A 27,326-nucleotide genomic window follows, 5' to 3' on the forward strand; every position below is an offset into this window, starting at 1 on the left:
GCCGATTTCCTCTTCTCCCACTTCCTGGGATCGTCTGCTGGGCCTTGGGGAGGAGGGTGCGATCCCCAACGAGAGTGTCTCTCTGCAACGTCCTTTGTCTCCGGTTCCCTGGATTGTCCGCTGGGGAGGCGGAACCCGGTCCTCAATGAGACATCCCTGCCAATGGTCCTTGTCTCCAGCTGATATGGTTGCCCAGAGAGGTGAGGAGAGGGGGGATCTGGTCGTCCGTGAGGGTGCCTCTGCTGATTTCCTTCCTCCTCATCTCCCTAGGATCGTCCACTGGGGTTTCGGAGGGCGAGGGAGGAAGGGTCTTGGTCCCCAGTCTGCTGATTTGCCTTCGATTCCCAGAGAAAGTCCACGGGGATGGAGGGGAAGTGACAAGGGAGGCCGGTCAGTCAACCTCCCTCGCGTCCGATTGCCAGGATCGCCCACTGGAGTCGGTGCACGGGCAGGGTGGGGTGTTACAGTCCGGGCCCCACCCAGGCATCTCAATCCCACGGACACTTCTCGCTCCCATTTTTGACTTGCTCCGAGCGTCCGCCCGTCCTCTCACTCTGACGCCGCCTTCCCTGTGGGTGTTCGGAAAGGAAGATGTCACATCGGCTCCATTCTCCCCCTCTGTACGGCCATCCTGTACCACCCAACAACACACACTGACATACATACACACACACCCCCACACACACTGACACCTCTGTACGGCCATCCCATACCACCCAACAACACACACTGACATACACACCCACACACACTGACACACACACACTGACACCTCTGTACGGCCATCCCGTACCACCCAACAACACACACACAGCCTCTGACACACTGACATACATACATACACACACACACACACACTGACATACATTGACACCTCTGTACGGCCGTCCTGTACCACCCAACAACACACACTGACATACATACACACACACCCACACACTGACACCTCTGTATGGTCATCCCGTACCACCCAACAACACACACTGCCATACATACACACACACACACACCCACACACACATTGACACACACACACTGACACCTCTGTATGGCTGTCCCATACCACCCAACACACATTGACATACATACACACACTGACACCTCTGTACGGCCGTCCCATACCACCCAACACACACACAGCCTCTGACACACTGACATACATACATACATACACACACACACACACACACTGACACCTCTGTACGGCCGTCCCGTACCACCCAACAACACACACAGCCTCTGACACACTGACATACATACATACACACACACTGACACCTCTGTACGGCCGTCCCGTACCACCCAACAACACACACACAGCCTCTGACACACTGACATACATACATACACACACACCCACACACTGACATACATTGACACCTCTGTACGGCCGTCCCGTACCACCCAACAACACACACTGACACACACACACACACACACACTCTCACTCACTCTGACACACACTGTCACCAGTGATGTATCTAAGGTATGGCAGGTATGGCACGTGCCCTGGGAGTCACTGAGCAGTTTCTATTGAAGTCAGACGAGCCATCCTCAGATAGTGAAGAAGAATTTTCTCCGGATGTCTGATCTGTCGTTGATTATCAGGGGTGAAGCACGAGGATGGCCTTATCTCTGAGCATTGTGTGAGAAGACCCTGAAACATTTCTTCACGGAGGAGGAAAGTGGAGCTGAAGGACGAAGAAGATGAAAGTTGGAGGAGGAGGAAGCCAAGAAGTCGAGCACGTTCTTCATGCCCTTCTTTGAAAAGCCCGGAACAGCTAGTTCGACCCATTCCATGGAGTCACCTGCACCTGCTATAAGTTTGTTAGGACCCGAAGGTGGATCAAGTACAAATGCGTCACAAGCTGAGGAGGAAGTCAATTCAGATAAATCCGAGTATGACGAGATTAAGAATGAGGCTGTCAGAGAGAATGTGGACATGACAGGAGGGGAAGACGATGGTGGTGGTGATGATGTTGAGTTTATTGACGAGATTGAACCTGACGACACTGAACCTAGTGAACTGGATGGTGTCAAAGAGCCTCGAACTGTCATACCAGAAGTGATTGAACAGCACGACATTGGACTTCTGAAGTTTGACAAGGATACTGGAAAAGCAAGTCTGCCTGACACGTTGAGAACAGAAATAATAAAGCTGGGTTCAAAGTATCTCCAGAACAGTGAGGGGCCTTTCCTACCGACAAATAACCGCTCAATGAACAAAACTTGGTTCGAGAAGAAATTGGGAAATGGTCATGGTGAGGAAGTGACTGGCTCATGGCTGATCTATTCCCCTTCTAAAAAGTCTGCATTTTGTATCTGTTGTCTTCTCTATTCCCGGTCAGACCATCAGTCCTCATTGGAGCAGGAAAGTGGATTCAACCAGTGGAAAGCACCCGAAAGGATTAGTGTTCATGAAAATGCCAAGAATCATCGGGAATGCTTCACACAGGGGAAAGAAATTTAGCTGGAAACAGAGTTATTGATGCTGTATTTCAGTCACAGATTGAGAAGGAAAAGCAGAAGTGGCTTGAAATCCTGATGAGAATCCTTCACTGCATAAAATTCTTTGTGACTCAGAACCTGGCTTTGCAAGGACACAGGGAGTCACTTCAGCTAGACGATGACTCCAATGTGGGAAATTTCCTTGGCTTACTGAAGCTACTGGCCATCTTTGACCCTGTCATAAAATATCACCTCACTCATTTGGAAAGTCATCCTGGATCCACATCTTATCTTTCACCGGGTGTCCAGAACGAATTCATCCACATGATGGCATCCACTGTTTGCCAGAGCTTACTGAGAAGCATTTGTAAAGCCAAGTACTATGGTCTCATGTTCGACTCAACTCCTGATCAGGCACACCGTGAGCAGATGTCAGAGTATTGAGGTATGTGGAAGTTGATTTTGAGAGGAAAACAGTCCATGTTAGAGTCCTTCCTTGGTTTTATCCAGATAAGCCAGAAGGATGCTGAGAGCTTGGTTGAAGACAACTTGAAACAGCTAGAGAAGGACAAAATGGAGCTACAAGATTGTCAGTCACAGAGCTATGACAACGCTGCTGTGATGGCTGGACACAGAAGTGGTGCTCATCAAAGAATAAGTGAGAAAAACAACCTGGCAGTGTTTGTGAATTGCGACAGTCACTCACTCAACTTGGTGGGTGTACATGCAGCCGAGCAGGATACAATGATGGTCACGTTTTGTGGAACCATCGGCTCTGTACGTGTTTTTCTCTCGTTCAACACAGCGCTGGGAAAAACTCAAAAACGCCGTGCCTGTGGTTGTTAAGTCGGAGTCGGAAACCAGGTGGAGTGCAAGGACAGAAGCAGTGAAGCCCGTCAACAAGTACCCTTGAGGAGATACTTCAAGTTCTCCAGGACATGATAGACAATGAAAATGAGACCAGTGAAACAAGAAGTGACACAAGGCAGCTGTACAACTGCATGTTGAGTTACAATCTTCTGATTTTGCTAGGATTTTGGAACAAAGTACTCATTCGCATTGACCTTATTCAAAAGAGGCTATAGGGTCCTAGCACGAACTTCCACAATGCTGCTCTGGATTTGAAAGCCCTCCGAGATCATTTTTATGATGAAAAGAGAAATGTTGGTCAGTGAGTCACTCGAAGGAGGAGCCGGTCTCTGTCAAGAATGGATATTGAAGTTGAAAGATGTCAGAGATGAAAGAAGTGAATGGCGGATGAGAACTCAAGAGATGCTGGGTTAATGGCCAAGGAGGCAATGGAAAGAGTCATGAAAGGAACACTCAACCATCTTCACAGAGAAATGGATGAAAGGTTCGCTCGTTTGCACAACACTGACAGCAAGTTTGGGTTCCTTCTCGATGTCGAGGGACTGTGTTATGGCGCCGACAGTAATGACCTAAAGAAGAAGTGTGAAAATTTGGGCGAATTGTACAGCTCTAATGTTGATGGACAGCAGCTATATGAAGAAATTTTGGATTGCAGAATGTTGCTGTCGAGGCGGGTCAACATGAAAATATCAAGACCTGAAGAGCTTCTTGAATTTATTTGTTCGGTATGGAGATGAGAGCGTCTTCCCCAATCTTCGCATTGCTATTCAGATAATGCTAACCATCACAGTTTCCATCGCCAGCTGTGAGAGATCATTCAGCAAGTTAGAACTAATACTTTCGTATCTGAGAGCCTCCATGGGTCAAGCAGACTCTGTGATCTTGCTCTGCTGAGTGTAGAAAGAGAAGAGACTGACAAAACTGACTTTGATCACATCATAGACCAGTTTGCATCAGTGACAGCAAGGAAGGAGCAGTTATAATTTTCATGTAGTGCCATCATTTGTTAATTAAAAGATTGACGAGCTTGACTTGCATTTTTGAGCTGATATTATGGTAAAGTTATCTAAAAGATGGGTGTCAGATGTTTGGAGAGGGGCAGAATTTCAGTGCTTGCCATAGGCACTGTTTTCTGTAGATACGCCCCTGACAGTCACACTCTCTCTCACACACATGCATGCATATGCACACACACACACGTGCACAAATATGAGCAGCGATGCATGAATGCACAGGACACAGGAAAACGAGACTGCAAAGCACACGTGCACACGCACGCAAACAGAGACATGCTTAAGAGGCACTGCAACATGCAAACAATGGGACCCAGCAACAGGCGATCTGACGCAAGGCTTGGGCTCCCCCCCACGAGGCCGAGGCTCTGCCACCAGTCTCCAGCACCCCCTCCTGCCCTGGGGAGAGGGTGCGGACAGCCACACCGGAGATGGGGACATGGGACTCCAGCCTCTCATCACTGGCACGCGTTCAGATGAGGTGGGGAACAGACCAAACTGCAGGAAGCTCGTGTCCCAGGCATGGCCCTGTCAAGCCACGTGGGTGGCAGCCCCTTCCTCGAACACCCCTAGGGCAGTGTGAAGGGCTCCTGTGAGCGTCAGCGGCCGAGGACGGCAGCTCTGAAACCCGTCTGCGGAAGGAAGTCAGTCAGTTTTATCCTGGAAGTGGGGTGGGGGTGGGATTCTCTCCTCCCCCCCCCCCCCCGGAGATGGGCAGGTCGGCAGTGAATTGTCCCCCCCAGCGTGTGGGTGAGAGGTGGAACCTGCAGGGGGTGCGGAATGGGATCAGCGCGGACGGGTGGTTGAGGGTCAGCACGAACGGGTTGGGCAGAAGGGCCGGCTTCCCGGTTGGATGAGCGCGTGACTTTAGCTCGCGTCCACTGCGGTTCAGAACACACAAAAGACCCCCCCCACCCCCGAGGGGTTTTTCGACACAGGGTTGGCAGGAACCAGCTCCAACACAGGCACAACGTGGTCACCTTTGAGAGCAGGTGTCTGAAGATGGCGGCACGGTGATTTAGGACCCTCACTGGGGGGGTGGGGGTAGAGAGGAGCCTGAAGACCCTCACTCAATGTTTCAGGAACAGCTTCTTCCCCTCTGCCGTCAGATTTCTGAGCTGCCCAAGAACGCATGAATACCACCTCGCTGTCCCTCTTTCTGTCTGTCGTATATCTGCTGGTTCGAAAACAACCCCCCTCACCGAGAATGAGCCCGACCCCGGGGCAGGTTTGGAGAATATAGTATGTGCTGTGGGAGGGGTGGGGGGTCACTGTGAAAATACAAGGTTACCCACGGAAACTGTGGGTGGGGAAGTATCTCCCCTCTCGGACTATTTTGGAACTTCTGTCTAACTGGGAAGTTCCTTGGAGCTCTCTGCAATGCCCCTGGGGTGGGGGCGAGGGAGTGAGCTGGCGTGGGTGCTAGAAGAGTGGCTCGGCCACAGAAACTCTGTGCTATGACCTGGCCTCTCCGACATAACCTGAGCGTCGAGACGCCATGTGAAGAAGGTGCCCCCGCTGTCTGTTCGATGCTTAAAGAACGGGATCAGGAGGGCGGAGGGAGTGGGGAAGTCCGCTGATCAGGGAGAATTCCCTCCCCGGGGGCAGAGCCACAGGGTCTGGCAGACCTGGAAGGAGATGGGCGACCTCACGAGGGACAGGCTGGAATAGATTCTGTCAGCGTCTGGAAGAGGGAGAGGGGATTGGATTGAACCCTGAGGGTTGGGGGGGGGAGAGGGTGGGAGTGAGTTTCATCCTGCGGGAGAATCATGGGTGACACTGTAGCAATAAGGGGGTGGCCCGTTTACCATGGCAACGAGGGGAAGAGAGCAGATTCTGGGAATGCTTGTCAGACTGAGGGAGACGAATTTGTTAGAAGTGAGGGGGTCCTCTTTATGCAAGACTGTACTAGCAGGGTCATCGAATCAGGTAACGAAATAGCGCTGAAATTTGGAACCAAAGACCAGAAGACCATTAGACAAAGAGCAGAATTAGGCCATTCAGCCCATCGAGTCTGACCACTATCTCATCATGGCTGATTTAATTATTTATTGAAATTAAAGATGGAATAGACCCTTCTGGTCCTTTAAGCCACACTGTCCAGCAATCCCGATTTAACCCTAGCCTAATCACGGAACAATTTACAATGACCAATTAACCTACCAACCAGCTCGTCTTTGGACTGTGGGAGGAAACCAGAGCACCCGGAGGAAACCCACACGGTCACGGGGACAACGCACAAACTTCTTACAGACAGTGACAGGTATCCCTCTCAACCCCATTGCCCTGCCCTCGCCCCATAATTTTCGATATCCCTACTAATCAAGAACCTTTTAAATACACTCAATGACTTAGCTTCCACAGCTGTTTGTGGCAATGAATTCCACAGATTCACCACCCTCTGGCTAAAAAGAAAATTCCACCTCATTTCTGTTCAAAATGGACATCCCTCTATCTTGAGGCTGTGCCCTCTGGTCTTAAACTCTCCCACTATAGGAAACATCCTCTCCGCATCCACTCTATCAAGTGCTTTCAATGTTTCAATTATACTCCCTCCCCCACCATTCTTCTAAACTCCAGTGAGCACAGGCCCAGAGCCATCAAATGCTCCTCATATGTTAACCCTTCCATTCCCAAAATCATTCTTGTGAACCTCCTCTGGACCATCTCCAGTGCCAGGACATCTTTTCTTACACAAGACCATAAAATATAGGATAAAATTTGGCCCATCGAGTCTGCTCCGCCATTTCATCATGGCTGATCCAATTTTCCTCAGCCCCAATCTCCTGTCTTCTCCCCATATCCCTTCATGCCCTGACCAATCAAGAATATATCAACCTCTGCCTTAAAAATACATAAAGACTTGGCCCCCCACAGCTGTCTGTGGCAAAGAATTCCACGGATTCAGCACTCTCTAGCCAAAGAAATTCCCCTTCATCTCATTTCATAAGTGTCATCTGATCTTAGACTCTCCCACTGTAAGAAACATCCTCTCCAGACCCAGTCTATCAAGGCCTTTCACCATTCGATGGCTTTCAATGAGATCACCCCTCATTTTTCTGAATTTCAAAGAATACAGGCCCAGAGCCATCAAATGCTCTTCACATGACAAGCCGTTCAATCCTGGAAGCATTTTTGTGAACCTCCTTTGAACCCTCTCCAGTTTCAGCACATCCTTTCTGAGATAACTGCTCAGAGTATGCCAAGAGTGGTTTGGCCAATGCCTTATAAAGACCCAACATTACATCCCTGTGTTTATATTCTAGTCCTCTCGAAATGAAGGCTAACATTGCATTTGCCTTCTTCACCACTGACCCAACCTGCAAATTAACCTCTAGGGAATCCTGCACAAGGGCTCCCCAGACACTTTGTGCCTCAGATTTTTGAATTTGCTCCCCATTTAGAAAATAGTCAATGTCTTTATTCCTTCTATCAAAGTGCATGTCCGTACACTTCCCTACACTATATATCATCGACCCATCTTCCATCATCCTCCCAATCTCTGTCCTTCTGTAGAGTTTGTTTCATCAACACTACCTGCCCCTCCACCTACCATATACAAATATCATCTGCAAACTTCGCCACAAAGCCAAATCACTGACGTGTAATGTGAAAGGAAGCGGTCCCAACACTGACCCCTACAGGAACCAAGTAAGCAGTAGCAATCATTAAATAACCTGGTTGAAGCCAAGGTCATCTGGCTTCTTAGGGGAGAAAACTCCACCATCTTTACCTAGTCCGAGCCTCTACCTGAATCTAAACTTACCAACCTGGTTACCTCTTAACTAACTCCTCCATTTGGGGGAATAGGTTAATTATTGTCACATGTACCGAGATACAGGGAAAAGCTTGTCTGGCACACTGTTCATGCAGACCAGACAGTTGCACGGTGCATCGAGACAGAACACCGTAAAACAATTACAGAATGCAGAACAGTTACAGAGGAGCAGCAGAGCAGGCAGACGGTAAAATGCGGGATTATAACCAGGTAGATGGTGAGGTCAGGAGTTCAAGTTAACCTGCTTGGGAACTAGTTAATAGTTTTATATCAGTGGGGCAGGGTCTGCCTTTGAGCCTAGTGTTGGCATTCTCAGGTTTTTGTATCTGATTGATGAGGAGAGGGAGAAGAGGGAACGCCTGGGATGGGTGGGGTCTTTGATTAAGCTGGTTACTGAGACAGCAAGGAGCATAGACAGAATCTGTGGAGAGGCTGATTTCCACGATGTGCTGCACTGTGTCTGCCCCTCTCAACAATAACAAATTACAATTCCCTTGCTTTGCATTATTTATTTCGTAATTTATAGTAATTTACAGTGGCAGCAATTCTCACGTCATTTAAAAACCCGTTTCTGATTCTGAGCAACACACATAAAAGTTGCTGGTGAACGCAGCAGGCCAGGCAGCATCTCTAGGAAGAGGTGCAGTCTGATTCAGAGTGGATCTGCAGTACTGACTGCTGCCAGCAGGGGGCGGGCTGGAGCTGTCCGAGGGCGACTGGCCAATTCCTCCGTGGAGCAACGTCACCACCTAGTGGACGGCTGGCGAACAGCAGCAGCAAGAACAACCCGCACCGCCAGAATCAGATTTTGTAAATCACTGACCCATGTCTTGAAATCTGTTGTTTTGCGGCAGCAGTACGCTACTAGACATGAAAAATTACTGCCCGACGGGGTCATCTACCTCATCCAGTGCTCCTGGTGCAATTCCCTCTACACTGGCGGGCCCCGATGTAGACTGGGATTCACTTTGTCGAGTACCTTCGCTCCATCCACCACAAAGGCAGGATTTCTCAGCGACCATCTACTCAGCTTCCCATTCCCATATTCGGTCCGTGGCCTCCTCTACTGCCACGATGAGCCCACTCTCAGGTTGAAGGAGCGACACTTCATTTTCCATCTATGTTCAAGCCTCCAATTTCCAGTAATATCTCCCCTCTACCATCTCCTCTCTCTTCCCATTCCACTTTCCAGTTCCCCTCTCACCTCGCTCTCCTCATCCACCCACCACCTCTTCTCATGCTCTTTTCTGCCTTGGTCCACTCTCCTCTCCCATCAGATTCATCAGTCTTCAACCCCCTACCTCTTTCAACCAACCCTCTTCCAGCTTATTTCTTTATCTGCCCTCCACCACCCCCCTCACCTGGTCTCACCCCTCATCTACCAGCCTGTAGTCCTTCCCTTCTGCCCCCCCCACCTTCTTCTGGCTTCACCCCCTTTACTTTCCAGTCCTGATGAAGGGTCTCAGCCCCAAACATCTCCAGCCAGAGGGTTAGAAAGTAAAGGGCTGGAGAGGAAGGAATCTGATAGGAGAAGAGAAAGAGGAGACGACGGGAAAGCAGGGGGAAGTGATGGGCAAGTGAAACGTGTCAAGAGGCCAGAGTTCCCCTCCATAGATGCTGCCCGTCTTGCGGAACCAAAGGGTGGGAATGGAAGGAGTGGGGTCTCAGAAGGCTTCAGAGGAAGAGCTGGTTATTTACGTAGTTATCAGCTCATGGTTTGGGTCCACCTTTGACATGTACGAACTGTGGGTGACGGACCCCATTTGGTGGGGGTGGTGGTTAGGGGTCATAGACTATAAATGTGGGTATTATTGGAATTGGCTTATTATTGTCACAGGTACTGAGGTACAGTGCAAAGTTTGTCTTGCACACTGATCACACAGATCAAATCATTATACAGTGCATTGAGGTAGAACCTACTAAAACAACAACAGAATGCAGAACGAAGTGTAACAGCCACAGAGAGAGTGCAGGGACCTAACAAAACAGACTGTGGGTCAAGAATCCAACTCATTGTACAAGAGTTCCATTCAGAAATCTGTTAACAATGGATAGAAGCTGCACACACAAAACATAGAAACATAGAAAACCTACAGCACAAAGCTGAGCCGAACTTGTCCTTACCTTAGAAATTATCTAGGGTTAATCATAGCCCTCTATTTTTCTAAGCTCCATGTACCTGTCCAGGAGTCTCTTGGAAGACCCTATCATATCCGCCTCCACCACTGTCATCAGCAGCCCATTCCACGCACTGACCACTCTCTGCGTAAAAACTTAGCTTTGACCTCTCCTCTGTACCTACTTTCAAGCACCTTAAAACAATGCCCTCTCACGCTTGCCACTTCAGCCCTGGGAAAAAGCCTCCGACTATCCACAAGATGAATGCCTCTCATTATCTTGTACACCTCTATCAGGTCATCTCTCACCTTCATCGCTCCAAGGAGAAAAGGCTGAGTTCACTCAACCTGTTCTCATAAGGCATGCTCCCCAATCCAGGCAACATCCTTGTAAATCTCCTCTGTACCCTTTCTATAGTTTCCACATCCTTCCAGTAGTGAGGTGACCAGAACTGAACACAGTACTCCAAGTGGGGTCTGACCAGAGTTCCATATGGCTGCAACATTACCTCTCGGCTCTTAAACTCAATTCCACGGTTGATGAAGGCCAATACACTGTATGCCTTCTTAACCACAGAGTCAACCTGCACAGCAGCTTTGAGTGTCCTATGGACTCAGACCCCAAGATCCCTCTGATCCTCCACACTGCCAAGAGTCATCATTAATACTATATTCTGACATCATATTTGATCTATCAAAATGAACCACTTCACACTTATCTGGGTTGAATTCCATCTGCCACTTCTCAGCCCAGTTTTGCATCCTATCAATGTCCCGCTGTAAACTCTGACAGCCCTCCACACTGTCTATAACACACCCAACCTTTGTGTCATCAGCAAATTTACTAACCCACCCCTCCACTTCCTCATCCAGATCATTTATAAAAATCACAAAGAGTAGGGGTCCCAGATCAGATCCCTGAGGCACACCGCTGGTCACCGGCCTTCATGCAGAATATGACCCATCTACAACCAGTCTTTGCCTTCTGTGGGAAGGCCAGTTCTAGATCCACAAAGCAATGTCCCCTTGGATCCCATGCCTCCTTACTTTCTCAATAAGTCCTGAATGGGGTATCTTATCAAATGGCTTGCTAAAATCCATGTACACTACAACTATGGCTCTACCTTCTTCAATGTGCTTAGTCACATCCTCAAAAAATTTACTCAGGATGTAAGGCACGACCTGCCTTTGACAAAGCCATGCTGACTATTTCTAACCATATTATGCCTCTCCAAATGTTCACAAATCCTGCCTCTCAGGGTCTTCTCCTTCAACTTACCAAGCACTGAAGTAAGACTCACTGGCCTATAATTTCCTGGGCTATCTCTACTCCCTTTCTTGAATAATGGAACAACATCCGCAATTCTCCAATCCTCCGGAACTTCTCCCGTCCCCACTGATGATGCAAAGATCATTGCCAGAGGCTCAGCAATCATCCTCCCTCACCTCCCACAGTAGTCTGGGATACATCTCGTCTGCTCCTGGTGACTTATCCAACTTGATGCTTTCCAAAAGCTCCAACACATCCTCTTCCTTAATATATACATGCTCAAGCTCTTCAGTCCGCTGAAAGTCATCACGACAATCGCCAAGATCCTTTACCGTAGTGAATACTGAAGTAAAGTACTCATTAAGTATCTCTGCTATCTCTTCCGCTTCCATACATCTTCCCACTGACACACTTGATAGGTCCTATTCTTTCACATCTTAACCTTTTGCTCTTCACATACTGGGAGTTTTCCTTAATCCTGCCTGCCAAGGCCTTCTCATGGCCTCTTCTGGCTCTCCTAATTTCCTTCTTAAGCTCCTTCCTGCTAGCCTGATAATCTTCTAGGTCTCTATCATTACCTAGATTTTTGAACCTTTCATAAGCTCTTCTTTTCTTCTTGACTAGATTTACAACATCCTTTGTACAGCATGGTACAGCACCTTACCATCCTTTTTCTGTCTCATTGGAACATGCAGAATTCCATGCAAATATTCCCCTGAACATTTGCCACATTTCTTCTGTACGTTTCCCTGAGAACATCTGTTTCCAGTTTCTGCTTCCAAGTTCCTGCCTGCTAGCCTCATATTTCCCCTTACTCCAATTAAACGTTTCCGTAACTTGTCTGTTCCTGTCCCTCTCTGATGCTGTGGTAAAGGAGATAGAATTGTGAAAACGTTGGGGGAATTCAGCAGGTCAAGGCGGCATCTATGGAAATGACTAAACAATTAACGTTTTGGGCTGAGACCGTTCTTCAGCACTGGAAAGGCAGGGAGAGGACGCCAGATTAATAAGGTGGGGGGGGGGGGAGGAGGAGGAGGATGGAAGGTGATAGGTGAAGTTGGAGGGTTGGAAAGTAAAGGACTGGAGAGGAATCTGCTAGGAGAGGAGAAAGGGAAGGAGGAAGGAACCCAGTGGAGGTGACAGGAAAGTGAGAAGTGGTAAGGGATTAGGAGGAGGAGGGAGGGGAAATCGATGTTCATGCCATCAGGTTGGAGACTACCTGGACGGAATAGAAGGTGTTCCTCCTGCACCCTGAGGGTGGCCTCTTCGTGGCACAAGAGGAGGTCGTGGACCAACATGTCAGAACGGGAATGGGAATGGGAATTAAAATGTTTGGCCACTGGGAAGTTCTACTTTTGGCGGATGGAGCGGAGGTGTTCGTCGAAGCGGTCCCCCAGTGTATGATGGGGCTCTCCAACAGAGAGGGAGTGATCCTTGTAGAAAGTGGGGAGATCAGTGGGGGTAAAGATATGTTTGCTGATGGAAGTCACTGAGGAAGATGTGTTGGATGTGGAGGCTCATGGGGTGGGTCGGTAAGGACAAGAGGAACTCTGTCCCTGAAAGGCGGCAGGAAGATGGGGTGGGCGCAGATGTTTGGGAAGTGGAGGAGATGTGTGTCAGGGCAGCATCGATGGTGGAGGAAGAAGAACCTCATACTTTGAAGGAGGAGGACATCTCCGATGTCCTGGAAAGAAAAGCCACATCCTGGGATCAGACGTGGCGGAGACAAAGGATCTGAGAAAAGGGAATAGCGTTTTTACAGGAGACGGGGTGGGAAGAGGCATCATCAAGATAGCAGTGGGAATTGATAGGTTTATAAAAGAGATGGAGACAGAGGGATTGAGGAAGGAGTGGGAGGTGGGGCATATCAGGAATGGATAGGAGCTGGTCCTTGTCAGCCTGGTAAATGACTTTGGGTGTTTCTATCTTCAATCTGGTCTCCAAATCTCATCTGCCAAGGGCAGTGAATTCCCGAGATGCCACCCACGCCCAGCAGAGGAAATTCCTTCCCATCTCTGTCTTAACCGGATGACCCCTCATCCTGAGTCAGTGCTCCCCTGCATCAGTGGAAAAATTCTCCCATCAAGCCCTCCCTGACCTCCCAATCAGGAGCTCTCAGCTTTCAATATCACCTTTTGTTTCCCCAAACTTTGACAAGTATGGGTCAGGGAGAACTTCCCCCCTCACTCCCTCAGTGAGGCCAGTGAATCATCTCTGCCCCACCCCCAGTTCACCCCTTCGATAAGGAAACCCGCGATCGTGCGGGATTCCGCCCGGTGCTCTGGTTTCCTCCCACGCTGCAAAGCTGCGGGCGTTAGTAGGTTGCGGGAATGTTATGTTGGCGCTGGAAGGATGCCAGTACCCGCGGGCTGCCCTCACCACACCCTCGGCGGGTGTTGCTGCAAACGACGCAGTCACCGCACGTCTCAGTGTGACAAACTCATCTTCCTCTTTGAAATCAGTACCTCCAGGAGCCTCAAGTTCCTGGGCGTCAACATCTCTGAGGATCTGTCCCAGGCCCGGCGTACTGATACAACTACAAAGCTGGCACCTAGACTCATTAGGAGCTTGAGAGGATTTGGTATCTCACTAAAGGCTCCAGCAAATTTCTACAGGGGTGCTGTGGAGAGCACCCTGACCGGACGCATCACCGCCGGATACGGACGCGCCAACGCAGAGGATGGTAAGAGGCTGCAAAGGCTGGAGGCTCAACTAGCTCCATCTACCCTCCCTACCACCGAGGTCAGCTTCAAAACGTTGTACCTCCAGGAGGCGACATCTGTCACCGAGGACCCTTACCGTCAGGACGTGACCTCTCACCATCGAGGAGCCCGAGGACACTCACTTGGTGTTTCAGAGATTTTCCCACCCCTCTGCCATCAGATTTCCAAACAGTCCATGATCTACCTCATGAGTTTCCTCCCTCTTTGCAACTACTTATTTAAAAAATATTTATCGCAACTTGTTATAATTTCGAATGTATTCCCCCCGCTGTCTAGAAGGAGTTTGTACGTTCTCCCCGTGACCGCGTGGGTTTCCTCCGGGTGCTCTGGTTTCCTCCCACAGTCCAAACACATATTGTCAATCGGTGATTGTAAATTGTCCCGTGATAGGCCAGGGTGAAATCGGGGATCACTGGGCAGTGCGGCTCGGCTCGAAGGCAGGGAAAGGGCCGAGCGGCCTCTTCGGCCCTGTATCACGGTGAGTAATTACAACGACAAATTTCACAACATGCTGTGTGTCAGTGATTCTGAAGGAGACATTGTGGCAGACGAGGCCTCACCAACACCTACAGCGGGCCCTGCCTACCACTGTCCTCGGAGGGGAGGGGAGGGGTGACAGCCCTTTAAATAACAAGGGATACTGGGGCTGGTAGGCAGGGTGACACTGGATTTCTTCGGGACAAGTGGCTGGAGTCTAGACGCCATGGTTAATGGGCCCTCTCACAGAACGCCATTTCCTCTCCGTCTACCCACAGGGAAACATTCATGGGAAGAAACCGGTGGGGAGGGAGAGGGAGGAGGGGCAGAGCCTTCCTGTGTCGAGTGACACCCACTCTTCCCCCCCCGCCCCCCGAACTGGAACTTCTCTTCATTCCCCTCGTTAAGGGAGGGAGCAGCTCGGAGTTGGGGGGGGTGGGGGAAGAGAGGCTCGGGGCTCAGGGACGTCCTGCTATGCTGCTCAGGTGAGACCAGATTTGAAGAAGGGTTTGCACCCTTGGTCAGAGTCACAGTGAGTGCACCATGGAGACACCCCATTCGGCCCAACTGGTCAATGCTAACCCAGCTGGTTCCAGTCGCTGCTCCAGCTGAGACCAGACTTGGTAAAGGGCTCAACTCTCTTATTGGGAAGGGTTTGACACGCTGGGGCCATATTTGTCAGGAGTTTAGGGGAACAAGAGCTGACCGTACTGAAAGGTGTGAGACCCTGAGGGACGAGGGGGATTCGACGGGGCAGATGCCGAGAGGGGGATTTCCCCTTGGCAATCCTGCTGGAGGAACTCAGTGGGCCCGATCTCAAATAATAACCAGTCGGCAGACAGGAAGGAGTCGGAAGGCTGAGTAACACCGCTGAATGTCCTGACAACACTACTTCCCTCAATACCAGCAAACCAAGAGAGCTGATGGCTGGCTCCAAGAAGGGGGCAGGGCACACACTCCTGACTACATCAACAGGTTATCACAAATAACTCTCCCTGGTCCAGCCACGGCCGGAATCTGTGTCAATTTCACGACACACGTTGGTGATATAAACCGGATTCTGGTTCAGAGGGTCTTTGAAACTCACTCGTACAGGTGGAGACAGTGGATATGCTCTGGGCAGAGACCTATATGGGTGCAAACGGGCAGGTGGGGTGCGGGATAGGGTGGGAGTTGTTAAGCCATGATTTTGTGGAGTGCCAGGGGCACAGGTTTGGGCCAAGTTCTCGCTCCAGTTCTAGCACAGAGATCTGGAAAGACGTTCCCCCAGTCCTGGGAAACGACAGCCTTCCTCAACTCTGTCACCAGCACTGCGTTGTGAGGCTGTAACCTCAGGTTGTAGGGGGAAACAGCCTCCCTGGAGTCACAGAGTCATACAGGCCCTTCGGCCCAACTCATCCATGCTGTCCAAGGTTGTCCCACATGATTGGCCCATTTCCCTCTACAACTTTCCTATTCAAATCTCTTATAAATGTTGTAATTGTCCCCACCTCTACTACCTCCTCTGGCAGATCGTTCCCCTTCTGGGTGGAAATGTTGTCCCTCAGGTTCCTTTTAACTCTCCCCCCACCCCCCACATTAAACATGTGCCCTCCCTGACCTGGGGAAACGATTGTGACCATCCACCTTATATTTGCCCCTCAAGATTTTTTTATAAGAGCACCCCTCAGCCTCCTGCACACCAGGGAAAACAGTCCCAACCTGTCCATTTTCTCTTCTCCAGCCTCAGTAATGTCCTCGTCAATCTTCCCTGCCCCCTCTGCACCTTAATCACATTCCCCTCCATCCGGCAGGACTGGGTCCCCCCCCACAATGATTTTCCCCCCATGGCTCCTCTCACTTCCTCCAGACTCGAGGGGTCGCCATGGGCCCCAGCTACACTCGTGTAGAACAGTCCACATTCCAAGCCTCCCCCCGATGACGTTCCCGACTCCTCCTACGCTGCGTTGGTGCTGCTTCCCGCCCAGCCGAGCGCCCCAATTTCGTCAACTTTGTCTCCAACTTCCACCCTGCCCTGAAGTTCACCCGGTCCGTTTGCGACACCTCTCTCCCCTTTCTCAATCTCCGTCTCCATCTCCGGAGACCGCGGTCCTTTATGACCCTACCGATTCCCACAGTTATCCTGACGACGCCTCTTCCCGCCCTGCCTCCTGTAAAAACACCGGTCCCTTTTCTCGGTTCTGTCATCTCCACCACATCCGGTCCCAAGACATGGCTTTCCTGTCCAGGACATCAGAGGGAGACCGGCCCACAGAGGCTCAGGAAATCATTCTCTTACCCTTCCTGGGCCCACTCTGGTCAGGGGAACCATCGGAGGCTGCCAGGTCCAGGAACACTTTGCTCCCCATCCCCATGGAAACCATCTCCTGCAGCCGCAGCTCTGGAAGGAGGGAGAGAAAGGCCAGGTTTAGGAAGTGGGATCTAGTCGGCACTTCTCCGGTGCAAAGGCAGAGCGGAGAGGCAGTGGCTTTTTCCAGCGGCAGCCATTCAAGGGGAGCGCAGGGGAGTTTCGGGAAGATGTCAGAGATTGGTTTTTAACACCGGGGGGGGGGGGGGGTAAAAGACTATTAGGTAGGCACATGAAACATAAGATGAGGCTGTGTAGGAGGAAGGAGAGAGATTGATCATGGGGGGTCAGTACAACATTGTGGGCCCAAGGGCCCCATACTATACTGGGCAGTTCTACGCTCTATAACTGTGTCCTGCCCTGGTATGAAATCATCAACGCCCTCTGAATGGACATCCCAACAGAAAGTAGCTCCCGGGAGGGGGGAGAAGATGGCGGCACGACGGCAGCGCGCGCGGCCTCTCCGGTGAATGAATATCTGTTATCTGTCAAGTAGGGGACCGTGCACAATCCTGATTTGATGGAGATGGACATGAGAGTAGGGAGGAATATCTGGAGAAACTTCTGAAATGGCCGCTTCTACTGTGTGGTAACTGGAATCTCCGGAGCAGAAGGCCCCGAATCCTCGGCTTTGCTTGTTTCAGCGGCCGGGGAGAGGTCGAAGGCGCTCGGCAGAGGATGGCGCTCGGGAGGCTGTATTGGAGGGGCTGGTCGGAGGCTCGAAGTTTTCGGACAGACGGACTCAGTGTCGGCTGTGGTCGGCTGCTTCCAAGGCATCGGCAAGTTGACGGTGCCTGGAGGTTTATGGCAGGGAGTTTCTCCCTTTTGCCGCCTGCTATCGGGGAATCGGAGTCGATCGACTCGGGACTTTAAGACTTTTTTTTTTACTGTGCCTGTAGTCTGTTCTTTATTAAATTACGGTATTGCTTTGCACTGCTGTAACTATACGTTATAGTTATGTGGTTCTGTCAGTGTTATTCTTTGGTTTATCCTGTTTTCTGTGATATCACTCTGGAGAAACATTGTATCATTTCTTAGTGCATGTATTGCATTTCCAAATGACAATAAAAGAGGACTGAGTGTCCTCATAATCTGAAAAAGTAGCGGATTTGGCCCAGTACATCACGGGTCAAACTCTCCTGACCATTGAGCACATCGACATGAAACACTGTCTCAGGAAAGCAGCGTCCCTCATCAGAGATCCCCACCACCCAGGACACGCTCTCTTCTCACTGCTGCCATCAGGTAGAAGGTACAAGAGCCTCAGGACTCACACCACCAGGTTTCAGAGGAGATACTGCCCCTCAACCATCAGGCTCTTGAACAAAAGGGGGTAACTACACTCACTTGCCCCATCACTGAGATGTTCCCACGACCAATGATCTCACTTTAAGGACTCTTTATCCAATGTTCTCGTTATTTACTGCTACTTATTTATGTTTGCACTTGCACGGTTTGTTGTCTTCTGCACAACAATCCTTTGTTGATCCCGTTGCAGTTACTACTCTACAGACTGATGGAGGATGCCCACAAGAAAATGAATCCCAGGGTTGCCTATGGTGACATGTGCGTGCTTTGATAACAAAATTTACTTGGAACTTCGAAGCTCTGACCTACGGGGGCCAGCGTGCCAGAATGCCTCCCTCTGCACCCTACGCATCTTAAACTTTACTCTCAGGGAACTCTCTCCTCAGATCCCCTTTAAAAGTCCTTCTCCTGTACTCTCAGGCTGCAGGTACCCGACCATGGGAAGGCTGAGTGTCTACCTCATCCCTTTCTGCCTCTAATAGACCTCCTCAGCCTCGGTCACTGAGGAAAAACGGCCCCGGCTGGTCCAGTTTTCCCCCCCCCCCCCATTACTAAAGCCCTCCAATCCAGGGAAAGTCCTGAGGAATCTCCCCTGCACTCTCTCCAGGCCACGGCACGTTTGATCTCTGGGTCCATTCCCCTCCAGTCCTGGGGCCAGGTAACCTGGAATTGGTTTGGATGGGGTGGGGGGGTTCTCTACTGACACCCACCTCCCCTCCCTCCCCAGCACGCCCTCAGCCCTCCGGAGCTCACCTTTGTTCCGGGACGCCTGGCGCCACAAGATGCGGGCGATGTCCTGTGTCCAGGCCTGCTTCACCGCCGGTGACTCGGCCTGGAAGACGAGGGCCTCGTTCGACCTTCGGCGCCGGAACCACAGCTCGAAACGCAGCCCAGAGTCCCCGATGTTCTCGGTCAGCCCCATCTCCGCCGTCTGTGCGCGGGAGAGAAGGGGGCGAGGGAGGAAAGAGGGCGAGAAGTATAAAGTATAAGCATAGAAGAGGGCAGTCAGCAGTGCTGTGAGTTAGTGCAAAGGAGAGCTGCCTGTCCACCTGTAACTGCATATAAGGATTTACCGAGGGACAGTGTGTGGGAGCTGGGTTATTGTCAGTGGGGATACAGTCAGTGACACAGTGTGCTGGGGTAGAGGGGTCACTGAGGGACGGTGTGAGGGAGCTGGGTTATCGTCAATGGGGATACAGTCAGTGACACGGTGCTGGGGGAGAGGGGTCACGGAGGGACGGTGTGAGGGAGCTGGGTTATCGTCAGTGGGGATACAGTCAGTGACACAGGGTGCTGGGGGAGAGCAGTCACTGAGGGACGGTGTGAGGGAGCGGGGTTAACATCAGTGGGGATACAGTCAGTGACACGGTGCTGGGGGAGAGGGGTCACTGAGGGACGGTGTGAGGGAGCTGGGTTATCGTCAGTGGGGATACAGTCAGTGACACAGGGTGCTGGGGGAGAGGGGTCACAGAGGGACAGTGTGAGGGAGCTGGGTTATCGTCAGTGGGGATACAGTCAGTGACACAGTGCGCTTGGGGAGAGGGGTCAATGAGGGATGGTGTGAGGGAGCTGGGTTATCGTCAGTGGGGATACAGTCAGTGACACAGTGCGCTTGGGGAGAGGGGTCAATGAGGGATGGTGTGAGGAAGCTGGGTTATCGTCAGTGGGGATACAGTCAGTGACACAGGGCGCTGGGGGAGAGGGGTCACTGAGGGATGGTGTGAGGGAGCTGGGTTATTGTCAGTGGGGATACAGTCAGTGACACAGGGTGCTGGGGGAGAGGGGTCACTGAGGGACAGTGTGAGGGAGCTGGGTTAACGTCAGTGGGGATACAGTCAGTGACACAGGGAGCTGGGGGAGAGGGTTCACTGAGGGATGGTGTGAGGGAGCTGGGTTATCGTCAGTGGGGATACAGTCAGTGACACAGGGCGCTGGGGGAGAGGGGTCACTGAGGGACGGTGTGAGGGAGCTGGGTTATCGTCAGTGGGGATACAGTCAGTGACACAGTGCGCTTGGGGAGAGGGGTCACTGAGGGACGGTGTGAGGGAGCTGGGTTAACGTCAGTGAGGATACAGTCAGTGACACAGGGTGCTGGGGGAGAGGGGTCACTGAGGGACGGTGTGAGGGAGCTGGGTTAACGTCAGTGAGGATACAGTCAGTGACACAGGGTGCTGGGGGAGAGGGGTCACTGAGGGACGGTGTGAGGGAGCTGGGTTAACGTCAGTGGGGATACAGTCAGTGACACAGGGTGCTGGGGGAGAGCGGTCACTGAGGGACGGTGTGAGGGAGTTGGGTTAACGTCAGTGGGGATACAGTCAGTGACACAGAGTGCTGGGGGAGAGGGGTCACTGAGGGACGGTGTGAGGGAGCTGGGTTATCGTCAGTGGGGATACAGTCAGTGACACAGTGCGCTGGGGGAGAGGGGTCACTGAGGGACGGTGTGAGGGAGCTGGGTTATCGTCAGTGGGGATACAGTCAGTGACACAGTGCGCTTGGGGAGAGGGGTCACTGAGGGACGGTGTGAGGGAGCTGGGTTAACGTCAGTGGGGATACAGTCAGTGACACAGGGTGCTGGGGGAGAGGGGTCACCGACGGACGGTGTGAGGGAGCTGGGTTAACGTCAGTGGGGATACAGTCAGTGACACAGGGTGCTGGCGGAGAGGGGTCACTGAGGGTCGGTGTGTGGGAGCTGGGTTATCGTCAGTGAGGATACAGTCAGTGACACAGGGCGCTGGGGGAGAGGGGTCACTGAGGGTCGGTGTGTGGGAGCTGGGTTATTGTCAGTGGGGATACAGTCAGTGACACAGGGCGCTGGGGGAGAGGGGTCACTGAGGGATGGTGTGAGGGAGCTGGGTTATTGTCAGTGGGGATACAGTTACTATTCACAGAACAAGGATGGAAACGTAATGGGTTAAATGTTGATGCGATGTGGTTCGGATACAGTCAGTGACACAGCCAGAGAATGTGTTAATAGTCTTGAGGAGCCCTCAGCCTTTGCCTGACTGTTTAGATTTTTTTACTGTTGTTGCTGGGTGTTTTCACTGCCTCATTCCCTTGATGTGCAGGCGTTTATCGGGAAAGGGCGTGCTGCGTTTGGGACCGGGCCTAAACAAGCATTGGGATTTCCTGTGACTTATGCTATCACAGCTTTCGTTGTCCAGCCCTCCACTTTGCATCTGCTGGAGACAAATCATAACTATAAGGATTCTGTCTGCCAAGGAAGAGAATCGCTCCCTCACAACTTTCTTAGAAGAACAAAGTCTCTTCTTCTGTAACTTGTTTCAAGGAACAGGACTGCCTGTCACAAAGAAGTCTCAGAAAGGGAAATTTTCTCCTCTCCACCCGCCCCCACCTCCCAGAGAGATGATGACAGGTTTCTCTTCTGTTCTCTCCAGTCCTTTCCTGAATTCCGATGGGTCTGGTGACATGTTTCAGCTCTGACCTTCCTGATGAAAGTGCAGCTCGGTGGCCTAGTGTTGGAGGCACGGGTTCGATTCTCACCCCGGCTGGTATGTCTGTGCCTGCGTCTGCACGTGGACTGCGGAGGGAGTTAATGGGAACGTAGGAGTATTGGAACAAGGATCGGTGCAAAGTGAGTGGCTGGTGGCCAGTATGCACTCGATGGGATGAAGGGCCTCGTTCCCCACTGCGGCCCCCCACCCCCAACGTGCCTCCTACCAATCTATCCCCTGGCCTCATGAGGACACAAAGACTTGGCAGCAAAATCAAGCCCAGCTGTTCAACATGGCCATATCGCAGTGATCGTAGTCCAGATGAAGTATATTTAGTAGAATAGCTAGAAGTTGTGTTAGCTTCCAGCAAAACATCACTATGTATCACCAGCACCATCCTGCAGTCCAAGGTCTTAAGTGGAGGCAGATATGATAGAGATGTTTAAGAACACATGGATGCGTAAGGGGGAAATAAAGACCAGAACCAGAAGGGATTAGATGTCGTCAGGGATATTACAAACTCAATGGGCTGAAGGGCCTGCTCATGTGCTGTACTGCCTTCTGCTCATTGCAAAAGGGAGCTGAGTGGCCGGTTTTCCCCCCACACACAGGCTGGTGAGTGTGTAGAATGAGTAGCCAGAGGAGGTGGTAGAGACAGTAACTATAACAACGCCGAGGAAAAGTTTTGTGGGATATTGCCAAGCAAGCAAATGGGATAGATTCAGGTGGACAATTTGCTCGGCACAGACAGGCTGGGTTACATACTGTCACCCTTTCCTTACCCCCACCATGTACCCCCTCCCCACGGCCCCTTCCCCACCCACTGTGAATCCCCTCCCCACTGCCTCTCCCTTTCCACAGTGACCCCCCCTTCCCAACTACCATTTCCTTACCCCACCATGTACTCTTTCCCCACCATCCTTTCTCTTTCCTGCTGCTAGGATTTCATATTCAGTTTTTCCTATTTACACACACTTCAGCCAGGAGTTTTTTTGTTAAGTTATTCATGGTCAGGGTGGGTGGGGGGCATTATTTGTCACCCACCACTCGAGGAGGTGGTGATGAGAATTCTTCTGCAGTTGTCCCGGTCGGGTGGGGAAGGAGCTCCCGTGGTTTTCCAGTGCGGGAATGATGTGATTCCGCGTCGGGAAATCCGCGGGGAATAACGTTCGAAAGAAGGAGAGGGGGAAGAGTATGAAAAAGGGAGGCAGGGATATGGCGAGGGAGACAGAATTGTTGAGTGAGAGAGGGTGAGACATACTGAGAAAGGGTGAGAGAGACAAGTACACAGTCCGACATGTAGCCGGGGTGGGGGGAGTTGCGATAGAGAGAGTGTGAAAGAGAGGGTGGGGTTGTAGACAGGGGTAAGGTAGAGACTGTGGCGATAGATGGGGTGGTAAACAGGGATAGACAGGGGAACAGTGTAAGCAGGGTAGTAGGCAGGGCGGAGGCGGTTGAGGGGAGTAGGCAGGGCATCAGGGGTCGAGGGGAATAGGCAGGGCATCAGGGGTCGAGGGGAATAGGCAGGGCGTAGAGCGTTGAGGGTAGGGGGAATAGACGGTGGAGCTGTGAACGGGAGGGAGAGGAGAGAAGGCCATACAGCAGGGGAGCAGGGTGAGTGAAGGAGTGAGGCGAGTTGTGAGGAGTGGAGGGGGTGAGGAGAGGTGAGGAGACAAAGAGCAGGGTATGAGGAGAGAGAGATTGAGGGATGGAGGAGGGGAAGGGAGTAGGGGTAGAAGGAGAGAGGGGAGAATGGTGGGGCGGAGGTTACAGAAGACATGCTAACTGGCAGACAAATGGAAAGGGAAGGAAAGCAGAGGCAGACAGACAGACAGGGACAGAGCAGTAGACAAGCTGGGAGAGAATCAGTGCAAAGCCCCGGTGAGGGGTGGGGTGGGGTGATGCGGAGGTACTGAGCACGGAAGCACAGGTTACAGGGGACTGGGGCTCAGGCAGCAGGACCAGTGAGTGAACCCCACCCTCCTTCCCCACCCCTCACCCCCCGGCCCCACCACCTGACGCACACATACCCCGCGTGGAAGAATGAGGGGTTTCGGAGATCTGTGAGCAGGCGGGCGGACTCACCTTCAGAGATGATTTGTAGATGTAGGACTCGGAGCCGTCCTCCGCCCGTTTCCACTTGGTGAAGACAACCAGCTCCTCGAAGAGGAAGACATGGCGCACAGACTTGCGCCGGCCGCAGCAGACGGAGAAATGATCCCGACGCAGAAGCCCCCCCTGTTCCTTCAGATTCACCTACACCGACAGGGAGACAGGAACTGTCACACTCACACACCCACAGGGAGAGAGGCATCACACACTGACCGGTGTCCCTCAGTCCCTCTCCCTCGGGGGGGATATCTGTACACTGACCGGTGTCCCTCAGTCCCTCTCCCTCGGGGGAATATCTGTACACTGACCGGTGTCCCTCAGTCCCTCTCCCTCGGGGGGATATCTGTACACTGACCGGTGTCCCTCAGTCCCTCTCCCTCAGGGGGATATCTGTACACTGACCGGTGTCCCTCAGTCTCTCTCCCCCGGGGAGATATCTGTACACTGACCGGTGTCTCTCTCCCCCAGGGGATATCTGTACACTGACCGGTGTCCCTCAGTCCCTCTCCCTCGGGGGGATATCTGTACACTGACCGGTGTCCCTCAGTCCCTCTCCCTCGGGGGAATATCTGTACACTGACCGGTGTCCCTCAGTCCCTCTCCCTCGGGGGGATATCTGTACACTGACCGGTGTCCCTCAGTCCCTCTCCCTCAGGGGGATATCTGTACACTGACCGGTGTCCCTCAGTCTCTCTCCCCCGGGGAGATATCTGTACACTGACCGGTGTCTCTCTCCCCCAGGGGATATCTGTACACTGACCGGTGTCCCTCAGTCCCTCTCCCTCGGGGGGATATCTGTACACTGACCGGTGTCCCTCAGTCCCTCTCCCTCAGGGGAATATCTGTACACTGACCGGTGTCCCTCAGTCCCTCTCCCTCAGGGGGATATCTGTACACTGACCGGTGTCCCTCAGTCCCTCTCCCCCAGGGGATATCTGTACACTGACCGGTGTCTCTCAGTCCCTCTCCCTCAGGGGATATCTGTACACTGACCGGTGTCTCTCTCCCCCAGGGGATATCTGTACACTGACCGGTGTCCCTCTCCCCCAGGGGATATCTGTACACTGACCGGTGTCCCTCTGTCCCTCTCCCTCAGGGGAATATCCGTACACTGACCGTTGTCCCTCAGTCCCTCTCCCCCGGGGGGGATATCTGTACACTGACCGGTGTCCCTCTCCCCCAGGGGATATCTGTACACTGACCGGTGTCCCTCAGTCCCTCTCCCTCAGGGGGATATCTGTACACTGACCGGTGTCCCTCAGTCCCTCTCCTTTGGGGGGATATCTGTACACTGACCGGTGACCCTCAGTCCCTCTCCCTCAGGGGGATATCTGTACACTGACCGGTCTCCCTCAGTCCCTCTCTCCCAGGGGAATATCTGTACACTGACCGGTGTCTCTCAGTCCCTCTCCCACGGGAGGTTATCTGTACACTGACTGGTGTCCCTCAGTCCCTCTCCCTCGGGGGGATATCTGTACACTGACCGATGTCCCTCAGTCCCTCTCCCTCAGGGGGATATCTGTACACTGACCGGTGTCCCTCAGTCCCTCTCCTTCGGGGGGATATCTGTACACTGACCGGTGTCCCTCAGTCCCTCTCTCTCAGGGGATGTGTAGCACACTCCCTCCCTTCTACACTCCATATCCCCCACCCCGCACTGACCCATGACTCACGTCAGAGCCCCGGATGGCGTCCATGGCGAGGAGGTCGTTGCCGTGGCGCAGCTGGAAGTCAACCATGTCGATGGCGGCCTGCAGCCTGAGCCTGTCCCGCCCCGCGTCCTCGCCGCACTCCGTCAGCAGCTCCCTGAGCAGCAGGCCGTAGCTGACCAGGCGCTGGACGGGCTTCAGCAGGTGGCCGGCCAGGTCCGTCCTGTCCCGTAGCAGCAGCTGCCTCCTCTGGGGTGGGAGGGGGCAGGGAGTCAGAATCAGCAATCACCTTTCGTATCACCGGCACACGTCCTGAAACCAGCACTCTTTGCGGCAGCAGGACAATTAAATATATAATTATAGAGGGAGAAAAACTGTGCATTACCGTACGTATATATATATTCATTAAATACTTTAATCAGTCGTACAAAAAGAGAAGTTAAATAAAGGTGAGGGCGAGGCCCACGCCATCCCATTCACTGTTTTGTAGTTCAGCTCAAGATAGAGGGGCAGAGTGGCCTTCTCCAGCTCCATTTCCAAGTCACAGAAACAGGGTGTTCAGCCCAACACTTCCAACCTGACCTTTCCTCCAGCGCATACCCGCGCGGTTTGGGTGCATTTGGACCTGGTCTGTGGGTAACTGGTGAACTGGTTGGCCGTTTGGGTGCATTTGGACCTGGTCTGTGGGTAACTGGTGACCTGGTTGGTTCTGGTCCCATGTACAGTGAGAAATTTCAGTGTCTCCATACCGATCATCTCTTTACGGTAGTACAAGGGAAGACCACTGCCGGCCAGCGGTGTAGAGGGATCAGCACCGGACCTCAAGGCAAATGGTCCCAAGTTCAAATCCGGCTGGCTCCACGCTTTCCATCTGAGCTGGGTTGAGTGTCGAGCTAGCAACGCGGCCTCATTAAATAAACAGTCGAAGGCTATGGAAACAGCAAACACGGAGCGAAAAGGGAGAACAGCAACGAGGGGAACACAATAACAGAGTGCATCTCCTATGCCGTGCAGACAGACCATTCCACACTGAGGTGTTAGCAGGAAAACAGAATGCTGCAGTTCCGGAGAAAGTGAAGTGCGACGGAGAGCAAGGTGCAAGAGCCAAGTTAATTGTCAGACCCACGGTCCATCTTATTGTACCAGAGGAGCGATCAATAGTCTGGTAACAGTGGGGTAGGATCTGCAAATCAAAAACACCAGCGGTTCTGCAGATGCTTGAAATCCAGGGCAACACACACACAAGACACTGGAGGAGCTCGGCAGGTCAGGCAGCATCTACGGAAAAGGAGAAGATGGCAGCGTGACGCAACTTGTGCGGCCACTCCGGTGATGAATATCTGTTATTTGTCAAGTAGGGTGCCGTGCATGATCCTGATTTGATGGCGACGGACATGAGAGAATGGAGAAACTTCTGAAATGCCCTTTCCGCTGCCACTGTGTGATCGGGAATCTCTGGAGGGGAAGGCCCCGAATCCTCGGCTTTGTTTGTTGCTTGGCTGCCGGGGCGGGGTTGAAGCGCTCGGCAGAGATGGTGCTCGGTGCTCGGTGTCAGAGGGCTGGTCGGAGGCTCGAAGTTTTCGGACGGACTCAGAGTCAGCTGTAGTCGAGTGCTTCCAATGCATCGACAGTTGTTGGTGCCTGGAAGTTTATGGCAGAGAGTGTTTCCCCCTTTTTGCTGCCTTGCTATCGGGGACTATCGGAGTCGATCGGAACTTGAGACTTTTTTTTTTAAACCGTGCCCATGCTCTGCTCTTTATCA

The 27,326-nt window shown here is 52.1% G+C and overlaps 1 protein-coding gene across 1 annotated transcript in view; it reads right to left on the bottom strand.

The window, feature by feature from the left end:
- Positions 1-6: 6 nt before the first annotated feature.
- LOC140192284 (pleckstrin homology domain-containing family G member 4B-like) overlaps positions 7-27,326 on the bottom strand; it is a 32,335-nt gene continuing 5,015 nt past the window's right edge. Inside the window, exons 6-10 of the mRNA XM_072249946.1 lie at positions 25,589-25,813; positions 23,889-24,059; positions 19,105-19,282; positions 16,975-17,076; positions 7-569 (exon numbers count right to left, since the gene is read on the bottom strand). Coding sequence (XP_072106047.1) covers positions 550-569; positions 16,975-17,076; positions 19,105-19,282; positions 23,889-24,059; positions 25,589-25,813 — 696 coding nt within the window. The 3' untranslated portion in view covers positions 7-549. The remainder of the gene's footprint in view (positions 570-16,974; positions 17,077-19,104; positions 19,283-23,888; positions 24,060-25,588; positions 25,814-27,326) is intronic.

Source organism: Mobula birostris, unplaced genomic scaffold (genome assembly GCF_030028105.1).
Source record: "Mobula birostris isolate sMobBir1 unplaced genomic scaffold, sMobBir1.hap1 scaffold_1057, whole genome shotgun sequence".
Classification (NCBI taxonomy): Eukaryota; Metazoa; Chordata; class Chondrichthyes; order Myliobatiformes; family Myliobatidae; genus Mobula; species Mobula birostris.